The 12,239-nt window shown below is 38.1% G+C and overlaps 1 protein-coding gene across 4 annotated transcripts in view; it reads left to right on the forward strand.

Moving 5' to 3' along the window:
- Positions 1-12,239, forward strand: part of SSH2 (slingshot protein phosphatase 2) — a 216,413-nt gene that overhangs the window by 173,226 nt on the left and 30,948 nt on the right. For 3 of the 4 annotated variants that reach the window (XM_032457536.1, XM_032457534.1, XM_006184959.3), the window contains 5 exons: positions 2,987-3,055; positions 3,840-3,905; positions 7,226-7,420; positions 10,705-10,798; positions 10,934-11,062. In XM_032457536.1, the coding sequence (XP_032313427.1) occupies positions 2,987-3,055; positions 3,840-3,905; positions 7,226-7,420; positions 10,705-10,798; positions 10,934-11,062 (553 nt within the window). The remainder of the gene's footprint in view (positions 1-2,986; positions 3,056-3,839; positions 3,906-7,225; positions 7,421-10,704; positions 10,799-10,933; positions 11,063-12,239) is intronic. The other variant, XM_032457535.1, reaches the window with a different exon arrangement.

The following is a 12,239-nucleotide window of genomic DNA, read 5'->3' on the forward strand; positions in this document are numbered from 1 at the left end:
GGTCTCCCTGACTCCTCCTTTGGAAATGCCATAAAACAGGAACTGGAGCTACATAGAAACTTCACTTGAGTCTTCCCCTAGAGAGAGAAGGCAACAACTTCAGATTCCCCTGACCCAGACTGCAAGAAATCAGATGTCTAATCTTATCTTCCTTTCACTTTGTCCTGAATGTTCTCAGAAATCATAAAGAATGTTTATTAATGTGGGTGCCTAGTAATTTATCCTCAGTAAACTGCATCTGTCTTTGCCTGAGTCATATCTGACTAACAAAAGAAAATTTTCATTTACGGTAGAGCGAAATATGGTGAGAAAAGCCATAGAAACAGTTCTAATGCTGTTTGGTAAAACTAATGCTATGAGTTCCTCTACATCCTCTCTTTGAGTGACCTTGAACAATAAGAGAGATACTGCCCACTTCAGAATACTGTTGCTCAGATAATCTAGTATCATTTCTATTTCAATTGCTGTTGAGGGAATCTGTGTCATTTTGTATCTGAAAATATAAAAAGTTAATTTTTCAAAACAGTATTAAACCAAAGTAGAATCCATATTGTTTATGACATACTCTTCCCAAGTAATTCTCAAGATATATTATAGCCAATTTATTAACCTATTTACCAGTTCTTTGACTATTATATTATATTTTAAATAATAAGTTTTAGTCTAAAGTGTAACCTTGGTTTTCAAATTGCATTGGATATATATTTCAAGTTCTAAAATAATAGACCTTTATGGTATTGTTTTATAATTTTTTTGTACCCCCAGCACCTTATAATGTCTGATACATAGAAGCACCTCAATAAATATTTTTGAGTGGGATGAGTATCTATTAAAATAAGGAACTATACTTTAATGAAGAAAATCTCATGAGATTCAAAGTAAACAGGATAAAAATACAAAGTGTGCCTAATTCCGGCCCCTCTTTCCTGTTGTGTGAAAAAGTTACTTCTTAATGTAAAGAAGCATTCTGACCTAAATACAAGCTGAAAATGTGATGTTTGGTTCCTGCATATCATTGTCACTTGTCCAAAGTTTAACTGGTGTCTGGTCACAAGCTCCACGCTCTTTTGGACCTTTTGTATCTTCTTCTGTAGTTACTTAATTTCTAGATTTGTCACTAAGCTATCAACCCTTCATATTATACCCAAATTATACTTGTTGCTAGAACCTGGCTAAGCTCTCACTTAAAAAAAAAAAGACAAAAACCAAAAATCTACTCTAAAAATAACTCACTCCGCCTTGGGAAGCCATTTTCAAAACAGGTTTTCTTGTGCTCACCTCATCTCTACTCCACAAAATTAGTGGTGAAGCTGTCTTCCTGCCTCCTGGGCTCTGATGGCTATTCCAGAGTTCAGGCCCAAGGTTACAATGTGGGTAAGCCATCCCATTCTTGATTTGAGTCCCCTGAACTCTGGAATCGCTAGTAGAGTAGTGAGTAACACAGGCCACCAGGTACAGTGCAGAGCACTAGACACAGCCCAACTAAGGCCTGGCCTCTGTTGGCGCTGCAGTGACTCCAACAATGAGAGTTTGACAATCCTGTGTTGTTCTTAATGCATTTTCATAATGTCACCCACCCCTACCCTGCCAAAATCACTTTCAGTTGTAGTAGAGGACCCACCACAGATTCATATTCAACATTTATGTATTGTTTCACTTTAAATAACTTGTATTATAACCCTATGAGGGTTACGTTTCATTACTAGTATTTTAAAGTGAAGAAATTAAGGCTGAGTGCAAGATTAAATAACTTGTCAAAAGGAGCTGGAATACCGAAAGAGATCAAATCCAGATCTTTTGACGTCATGTAACTGCGCAATAAGTGGTAATCATTATACTTTAGGCACTACTGTACATATTTTTTGGTGTGGCATCTAATTTAATCTTCAAAACAGCACAATAAAGGAGATATTTTTATTTTCACAGATGAGGAAACTGGAGCACAGTGCAGTTAAATAATTTGCCTAAAATTGTACAGTTAAGGCCAGAGCTCCGGTTCCAAAGCCCATCTGACTCCAGAGCCTGCGCTCTTAACCACGTTTCTCTGTTCCACCTCCCGGGTCTGAGGTTTTTTCCCACTATGCCATGCTGTTTTTCTAGATACATTGGCAGGGAGAGGGTGTAGGAGCCTTTGGGAGACTGGATGGAGGGGACAGATAGTTTTTGGCAGCCTTAAGGGGAGAAAATGGCAGAGGTCTGAGGTGGATTACGGTTGTCCAAAGAAGTGGCGTGATCGAGACACAACTGAGGGCCCGTGGCGACCTATCCCAGCCTGTTCCACTAACTGAAGGCGAGTCTCCTCCCTGGGCTAGGGTGTAATATAAATAGTATTTTACTAAACCATACTGGAGCTCCCCTTTTGTTGGTTGTTGACCTTTTCACTCTGTATTTCAGCAGTGCTGGTTCAGTGCCCAGTCACCAAGCACTGTTTTATGTAAGTTGTAATGTGTCTATTTTGTCTCTCTAACTTGATCACAAGCCATTAAAAAGTACTTTTCCCTTTTAGACTGTTGAGTGTGTTCTGCTGTTCAATAAATCTATGTAAACCTCTGAATTAGAATTGAGCAAACCACATAGTCAGAGGTCTTCAGTAACCAGCAGTAGTTCTTGGCATTAGAAATAATTCTTGGAGTTGAATTGGGTGCTGTGACCTTGGACTGAGGCCTGCCAATTGCAAGTCAGCAATCACCTGGATTTTTTAGGCAGTGGTCATTTGCAAGACAGTAATATAGGAAGCTCAGTCAATAAATTTTCCTTGTTAAATATATAAGGACCTGACTGACATCCAATGCTTAAAACATACATTGAATTAATAGTAATATGATAAAAAATTTCTTCACTCTAACCTTTTCACTCTGGCATAAATTCACTTAGGCTAGAATTTAGAGTTTAGGGATTTATCCTTTGTGTTGAAAGAATTAATAAACAAAGAACTGCTTCCTAGAACAACAGGAAGTAACTTATGGACTGTCTTTTTATCCTGCAGTAGCACTTGCACCATGGGCTTGGTCCTGCCTCTCTGGAGTGACACCCTAATTCATTTGGATGGTGATGGGTAAGAGCTTTCTCTTTTTATTCTCCTACAGAGAGCCAAGGAGTAGGGTTCCATCTTAGTGCCCATTCATTCAGCTGAATGGGAGGCCCATTGTGCCGAACTGAACTGTCATGTCAGCAGCTCAGTGAGTCCTTTTAAACTCCCGTTTTGTAAAGTAGAGTAAAAATACAACTTGCCAGGGCCTCTCACTTCTGTTCTTCTGTGCTGACTATGGTAAGAATCCAAACAAAGAAGAACGAGTTTGTTGGCTCAGTCTTTAATCTGAGCATGTGGGGCTGTTGCAATGCTCTCCCAGAGGATGATATGTTCTGTTTCAAATAACCTCTTGCTGCCTCTGCCAGCTGTCAGCCTACAGTATAACCCATTGCTGTGCCAGTTCCTTCCACTGACCCTCCACCCCCACCTCTTGGTGTTTTTAGAATGTGTCCCCAAGAGACCAAGATGTTTGCTCCAGTTTATAAAACCAGGGTCAGGTTTGCTAAGAACCCACAAGGCTGCCAAATAGAAATATACAGCAGAACAGTTTGTTCATAACTACAGCTGGGAAACTGTATGTAATTCCCTAACTCTGATGTGGGAGTCCATTCATTTTGTTTGGCAGATAAAATCGGACAATTTGTTGAAGCTTTTCAGTCATGTCCTATACTCTTTTCAACTTCTACATGAAGTGCCTGATGATACCTTCTACTGAGCCAGCAGTTGCTAGCCTGGGAAACAACCTTGAAAACTCACAACTGAAATAACCTCTCATTTGTGGATTTTTGTCTCATTCTGTTTTCCTTAGTGGGTTCAGCGTATCAACAGATAACAGAGTTCACATATTCAAACCTGTATCTGTGCAGGCAATGTGGTAAGAAGACTTTTAATATTTCTATGAAAGGTTTTTTAATATATTGTTGGGGACAGTATTTTGTGAGAAGTAGTACTTGAAATGGTACCATTCTTTAGGAAAATGCTATATGATCTCTTTGGGTATTTATAGGATTTTATGTTACCTTTTTGTGTGGTTGTCATAGTTATAGATGACCTAGAAGTTCAATTTTCAAATTATCACAGTGGAAGGCCTTAAGCAGTGGTGAACAAGTGAATTTCAAAGGTGTTCTTAGACTCTGGAAGATACTTAATGGATCACATAGCCAGTTGGAACTGAGTTTTATAGGGACACAGTAACTAAGTTAATTGGTAGCAGTCTAGAGCCAAGTCTAGAACATCATACGACTATGCATTAGATTTCAGTTTCTTAAGGTAATCAGGGATAGCATTGATGGAGTTACATTATACATACCTCAGTTTCCATTTAAATTGTTGGCAACTGTTTGCAAGACTATTTGCATAATGCAAATAAAGCCTAGAAAAAACATCATAGTTGTCAATAACCATCAGCTGATTTACTGACACTTTTGGGTTACTTACTACATGTGTGAGGCATTGAGCCTAGTACTTTACATGGATTAATGTCTAATCATCACCAACTCCCCAAAGTGGTATTATTAGCTCCTTATTATGGATGAGAAAACTGACGTTTTGGAGAGGTTACATAACTGGCCTGAAGAGTATCTCTTACGTTTAGACAGAACAGACTCCTATTCTCGTTCTAGATTATCTAGAAAAATGATCCAATATAACCAAGGAATGATGTGACTCTAAGATTCAGAGTCATCCCCTAGTCAGGGATTTAAATTTCAATTCCTCCTTCAGTCGCCTGCTCTGTAGTGGAAGTCCCCATGAAGAGCAGAATGGACAGAATGCAAACCAAACAAGAAATAAAGGAGCCTGAAAAAGACTCCAGGGAGATAATTTACCCCTGCATAACAGGATTGATAGGCTTGAGGTGAGTGGCGTCCTAAAACAGAGTCAACTGAACAATTAACAGTCTTATCATTTCATGCTCTAATTGAGGTAGGACAGAGTTTCAGACCATGTGTTTCGACCAGATTTTTAGATTTAGCTCATATTTCACAGATAAATTTCTCATGGAAAATGTATGAACCTCTTTTAACTAAGGTTCAGTTAGAAGCAACTGACCTGTCTGTACCAAGTAAAACCAAACAGTCTAACTCCCATAAATGCAGTGTTTTCAGTTATATTTTGGGGAGGAATACAAAGCAATCTTAATTCTTAGGACAGTGAGGATTCAAGTAATTCAAACATTGATGTTTTAAAGTAGACTGACTAGTCCTAGCTCTGTTAGCTTATTGCAGAATGAACTTTTTTGGTGTACCACATGGGGAGTAGTGAACTGAAAATCACAGAAAAAAAAAAGTAGATGATGTATGGATCAAAGCAGCATTTAGACCAGGTGTTTCCTCACAGGAAGGTAGTTACTGCAGCCACCCTTTTCTGTATGTATGCAGCTGAAGTATTGGGTGGCTATGCCTTGAGTGTGTTTTAGAGTAACTTGCACCAGACACTTGTAGCATATGCTTTTGAAGCACGTGTTTCCTGAATGAAGAAAACATGTGTTTGAATATCCTATACATTGCATGAAGCTTGCCCTTACCTTTGAATCTGTGTAACAAAACTTAATTTCACTGAGAATTCTCTGAGAAGTTGGCTGTTTTAAATAAAAGGAAGTACTTTAAAAGATTCTGCAACTTTATTTTTAAGGGGAAATCTGTTTCCCAGTAAAATGGACTTCCATGTTTTTCTCCTATCAAATGATAATGATTTTTTAAATTTATATCCTTCGGGGTTGACAAGAGCACAAGGAATAGCACTGTCATATACTTATTGGAAAATAAACTAGAGCAACCTTTCTGTAGAATGATTTGCCAATATGCCTTGTCATTTTGTATACCCTTTGACATAGTAATTCTGCCTCTTAAGAATTTATCCTAAGGTAATAATCAAGGGTGTGTGCAAATTTTTAACTATAAGAATGTTTGTCAGTGTCCTAATAGTGGTAAAAAATGGAAAGCAGTTTAAATGTCTGAAAAATAGCAATCAATTAAATTATGGTACATCCATATTACTAATTATCATGCAACTATTAAAAATGATTTGGTTGAAGAATATATATTGACATGGAGAGATACTGATGACAAGGTGTAACGTAAACGAACAAGTAAAATGGTATGCAGAATGTGGTCATGTCTTTATTTTAGATCTGTGCGTAGACAAAGACTGGAAAGCTCTATACTAAAACCTTAACAATGATTATTTCTGGGTGGTCAGATTACAGGATATTCCTGCCTTTTACGTGAGGTCCTTAAATTTTCTAAGATGAGCATGATCACATTTGTTATGAAAGAAAAAAACAATAAAAAGACATTTTTAAGGAAAAGATGTAAATAGATTGGCCACAGAATTCTCTTATATTGTCCTTTTCCCTTAGGAAGGAGACGTTAATTTATCGCTAACAAAACATTTCATTGAACAGATTTTAACTGTGCTCCAAGCTTTGAGCTAGAAGGCATTCCTTTAGGCACTTGAGATGCATCAGTAAACAAAAACACAGAAAGATCCCTGCTCTTGTGTAACTAACTCCCTAGCATTAGCTCTAGCTTTTCCCAAGTATATAACCAAAAAGGTACTTTTCAGTTTTGTTTACCCTATTTGAGTTCCTGAGTTCAGAGTCAGAGATTTAATTAGTCTCAGTATAACCAGAGCTGTTCTTAGAAAGTAGCTCAAGTGTACGGATGAATGGTTTAAAGAGAGTGGGAGACTAAGGCAGCAAGAATGACAGACGTCATTAAATCATTACATCCTAGACATTAAAGGACTTTCCACAAGGCTTAGGGGCATCTATCTATGTGATCTTTGTGGATCCTCTAAGAATCATAGGAAATGTAGGCTCTAACATGACTCTGTGCGAAGGGAAGCAAATCTTTACATAGTAAATGTAGATCGTTAGTTCTCTAGTGATACTAGCCACAGTGTGGTTCCAACTATAGGGCTGTGAGCTCCATGGGTACCCAGACCTATTTTTCACTGATAGGTTGTCCGTCCTCCTGCTCCCCGCTACCCCCACCTCTTTCACCAAGAGATGTCTAGTTGATTGCTATGAAGAGACAAGATAATCAGAGAACTTTGAATTCCAGGGAGTAGATTCTCCAGAGGCCAAATTCTGTAGGATTTTAAAATTGGAAGAGTTTGGGGTACACATGGATTATTGGATAGTCTTTTGGTACGCCCAGTTCTACAGTGCTCACTTCCCAGCCTGTCTTTCAGGTCTGCGCTACAGAGTTTACACAAGGCTTGTGAAGTGGCCAGAATGCATAACTACTACCCTGGCAGCCTGTTTCTCACCTGGGTGAGTTATTATGAGAGCCATATCAACTCAGATCAGTCCTCAGTCAATGAGTGGAATGCTATGCAGGATGTGCAGTCCCACCGGCCTGACTCTCCAGCTCTCTTCACGGACATGTAAGTCAGTTTGCTGAGGATCATGGAGGTCTTCTCTGTTTTGTCCTGCAGGATCATAAGCAGCATGTTCCTCCCTAATCACTCCTCTTGGGGAATTAATCTTACCCAGTGCTGTTAGCATTGTCTGCACTACACATCTGCCACGCTGAGAACCCTGTTCTTTCTGTTGTGTGCAAAGGCCTGACGAGTTTCACTCCTGGGGACAACAGAGTCCCCGCAGTTCAAAACTGCAATACCATAGAATCCGACTAATTCAGATTCTGCTAGTTTGAAATTTGAGTTTAAAGGACTAATTTATTATCTGTAAAGAAGCATTTGGTTAGCAAATTAATGACATAGAGAAGCTATTAGAGGGATGTTTCTAATACTTAAGAAAACAAGATATTTTGAGGCAATTTGAAAGAATGATCAGATTGTTACGCTAATTTTTAACTGATTTCTGGTCAAATTTTTTTTTTAATATTTTATAATTTATGTCTTACTCAGCGCCACCTTTGCCTTGTTCAGTCTGTACGATTTTTGTTAAATCTCCCTGGTGTACTGCAAGTTGGATAAAGGCCTAAGGTGGAGCTGATGTTTATTTCCTTTTTAGGTCTACGTGTTAAAACTTATGTGGCTATTTTGGAAATTTTTTTCATACTTAGTTCCTGCTTTGGAAATTAATCAGGATGTTTATTTTGCTCTGAATTGATCTTTCTGCACTTCCAAGGTCTTCTACATCTGGAAAAGAAGAGTGGCCACTTACTAAATGACCTCACAGACCTTCACCTTCAGATTCCTAAAGTGATACCAAAATAGTTCATTATTTTTTTAAAGGCCTAATTTATATAATAAATGCTTTTTACTAGAAAAGGTGAAATGTCCAAGAATTGTGTGAGTGAAACAGTCAGAAAAGCAGTGGAATCCTTTTTTGCATAGGGTATTATTGGTACTAGGACCAATTAGTACTAGTACCTCTGGTCCTTTCAAGATTCCCCAGTAACTAAAAAGGTAAGAATTAGTATGATTTTCAGAATCGCAGGCAATATTATTGATTTCATGCTTTACAACTGGTTGATGGATATCAGAGGAAAGGGTGTCTCATCTGGCTCATAAATGGACATTCTGAATCAGACTTATATGGAAGAGAAAATGCTTCTCATTTTTCCTGATTTTATTAGAGAAAATTTGGAAATTACAGCATCAAAAAAGAAAGAAAGAAAATGAAATTGCCCATTGTCTCTCTGTTTCCCTAAGCAAAATAATAATAATAATGATAATAATGATGTAAAATGTAGTCCCTAGCAAATGATAAAGGCTCATTAAATGTTAATTCTTAGTGTGTACAATATAACCACAATTTTAAGATATATTTAATAAATAAATTTGTCTGTTGATAGAAAAAGAGACTGAGAGCCGTAGACTAGAGTATTAATAATTATCTCTGATAGAGGGAGCTTCAGTTATTTTTATTTTCTTTGTGTATTTATATATTTTCCAGATTTTTTTTCTAGTGAAATCTTGGGAGAAAGTGTATCTGTGTTGTAGTGCCTTTGCATTCCCTCTTCTTCCCTAAGTTGATGAAACTGAAAAAGGAATGCTAAGAATACAGGAGGAATGTGTGCCAAAATGGACTTAAGTACCCTACTGTGCATAAAGTTTATATTTTGAAATCCAAGGAAGCTGGAGAAGGGAACATAGGTGTGTGGTGCCTCCAGTGTACATCAGATGTTGTGCCAGGCACTTCACATGGCATCTCATTCAATTCTCATGAGAACATCATGAGGCAGATAGTATTACCATCCTCATTTTATAGAAAAGGAAACAAGCTCAGAGAAGGGAAGGAATTTGTTCAAGGTCATACCACTAGTAAGTAGCAGGACTGGAATTAAAACCCAGGTGTCTCTGCTCCCAAACCACTCTGCCGCTAACAAGTGTGAAGAATTTGGAGAAAGACTGCTTTAGTGAATTGAACTCAAACACACAGGTCCAAAAATTTGTTTCTACCAGTATTTCTTTTTAATAAAAGACTGAAACATACAGCTTTCTACCAGTTAGCTATGGCTAGGAAAAATGCTAGGGAGCATGGTTAAAATTTTTAATTCTAGTCAAGACAAGGATGTCTTGGCTGATTGACAGAGAAATGGCACAGGCATTAGCTGTACTCCGCAGGGTTCGTGAGAAAGTAACAGCCCAAGTGGTGGGGAGCCCCAAGGTTGTGGGGTCAGAGCATCCATCTTTGGAGATTATACTGAAGCTATTTTTGCATCCAGTGATAAGGCTGTAGGCAGCAAGGGCAGGCAGGATGCCTGAAGGCTTAGTCCATTTCCATCTCCAAATAAGGAGATACAGAGCAGATACCTTTCTTGAGTAGGTAGGAGGGAAAGATGAGACAGAAAGTGCTCTCTGTTAGCCTCACTCAAATTCTGCATAATATGAAATAATGCTTTTAGAAAGAAGCGTGTAGTTGCATTGGACAAATACTTTTTAGTAGAGAATCAGCTTCCTAGTTTGATTTCATATTGAAGTTACAAGGGTAATTTTTATTTTGAGGAGAGACGACCAAGGGAAGCAACATAATCCTCCAGGTAGAGTGTTAGGCTGGGGTCAGAGTTCTGGTTCTTCTGCCAGTATGTGTGATGGTTGGTGTGTCATTTAACCTTCTAGCTGTTTATTTCACTTTTCTGTAAAATGGGGATAATAATTTCACAGATATTGTAAGAGCTTTTGTAAAAAAAAAAAAAACATTTTGAATGGAGTACTCTGCATAGTTAATCCTCAGAACACATTTTGGAAGAGAATTTGCTTCACTGAGGAAGGCAGAAGTCACTCTTCCCTCTTTCCTATTTTCTAGAACCATAGCAACAAATAATCACTATTAGGTGGCGTTTTTAAGCTATGCAAGACCCACTCCCATAGTCGGTCACACTACTGGTCTACCCAGCTTGGTATTCTGACTCAGCAAGTGGAACTCATGGGTACTTGATGGGAAATGGTCCTCCACTAAAGTGTTACACTCAGTATAGCCTATTGGTCTTCACTCCTTCGTAGATTTATATACGTGAATATATTTATGGGCTTTTAGACACGTGCAGCCTCTTCAAGTGAGAATTTCTGCATGCTTACATGCTATATATTCTGAAAAGAAACTTTTTAAAATATAATTTTCTTTTTTCCATGCCTCCAGAATATAATTTTGAGGGTAATAAAGGGAAGGCCTACCAATTTGGAAACATAATCAAATAGCACATTCATTAACTTAGTCAAATTCGTGCCTAAGAAAATCACCACTTCTCTCTTGTCAGACCAACTGAACGTGAGCGAACAGAAAGGCTGATTAAAACCAAATTAAGGGAGATTATGATGCAGAAGGATTTGGAGAATATCACATCCAAAGAGGTAAGAGACCTTGAGTCCTCATTGTACCAAGGCTAGAAGCAGAGTAGCAGTAGGTCTGGGGCTTGAAATGGTAAGCGATTGAAAGTCACAGAGGGACTTTACAGAGATCAGTACAACATGTCATCTTTGTTTCAGATACGAACTGAGTTGGAAATGCAGATGGTGTGCAACTTGCGAGAATTCAAGGAATTTATAGATAATGAAATGATAGTGATCCTTGGTCAGATGGATAGCCCTACCCAGATATTTGAGCACGTGTTCTTGGTAAGTCTTAGGGCCGCTTTCAGGGGGTGTGCTGAAGCTAGTCCATATCACCTCATGGTGGGCAATTGTCAAATTTTATTTATTTAAATTAAGTATAACTTACATTAAAAACAAAAATAATAAAAACTCAAACCTCATCGCATCCTAATTATTTGACTACCTTTTACTATTTTCTGGGCTCTGAAGCTTATTTACACTTGTTACATGGTGGAAATATTATATAATGCTGTGTGTCTGTTCGTCTCTTCCCACTTCTTCATTCAGTGACATCAAGCTGGTGGATTAAAATTGACTATGGTGGAGAAATTTACACCAAGGAAACTGGAAAATGCTACAAATCAGGCCTTTTTTCCTCATGGGTTGTTAAATATCTCATCTGTTCTTCATAATAGTCAAAGTCAAAAACAGACCAGTTTTATACAGCGTATCCAAATAGGAATGATTGTTTGAGGTCACTCTTTAACATCTGCCGTATGTGTCTAAGGTCCAATATATCAGAGCAGAGCGGATAAGAACTACTTATAACAGAGACTACTGGATTTTTAAAACATTTGGAACCTTGTAGCTACATTTCAAGTCCCTCAATTACTTTTTGATTACCAAATCTTCAGTGACTTAAAATTGTTCTTCATGGTTCCTGAACATTCAGTGACTTGTAATTAGCCCAGGGAGACCTCTCTGACAGATAGATTAGGAAAGCTTCTAAATCCTAAGATCCATTTTTCTCCCAAACGTTAAAGAGTTCTGGTTTTCATCTGCACGTGGTAATGGGAACAAGAATAATTAAAATCAGTGGGGAGCACCGAAACCTTGTTTTTGTTTCCAGTTCCCACATACTTTGACCAAAAAATGCTAACAAGAAACTAAATCTATTGGTTTGAATTTCACTTCCTTTCTCTGGTAAGGATATTTGTGAACTGTGAAATGATTAGAAGCTGGGAAACAGAAGAGAAGGGGAATAAATGCACAGGAACTGACTAAACTGGCTCATCTCACCCTGAATATAAGAGGTTATTTCACCAAGCAATCAGACTTCATGCCATTGAAGGCCTGTGCCCTGAATTTACTTGTTGACACTCCAGAGTATGTGTGCTTGTCAAGTGATTCATGGTGGTGTATAACTATGAAATTACTCACGAAAACCTGGGAGGGGAGCTTCTTTTCCATTACTTTAACT

The sequence above is a fragment of the Camelus ferus genome, chromosome 16, assembly GCF_009834535.1.
Source record: "Camelus ferus isolate YT-003-E chromosome 16, BCGSAC_Cfer_1.0, whole genome shotgun sequence".
Taxonomy (NCBI): domain Eukaryota; kingdom Metazoa; phylum Chordata; class Mammalia; order Artiodactyla; family Camelidae; genus Camelus; species Camelus ferus.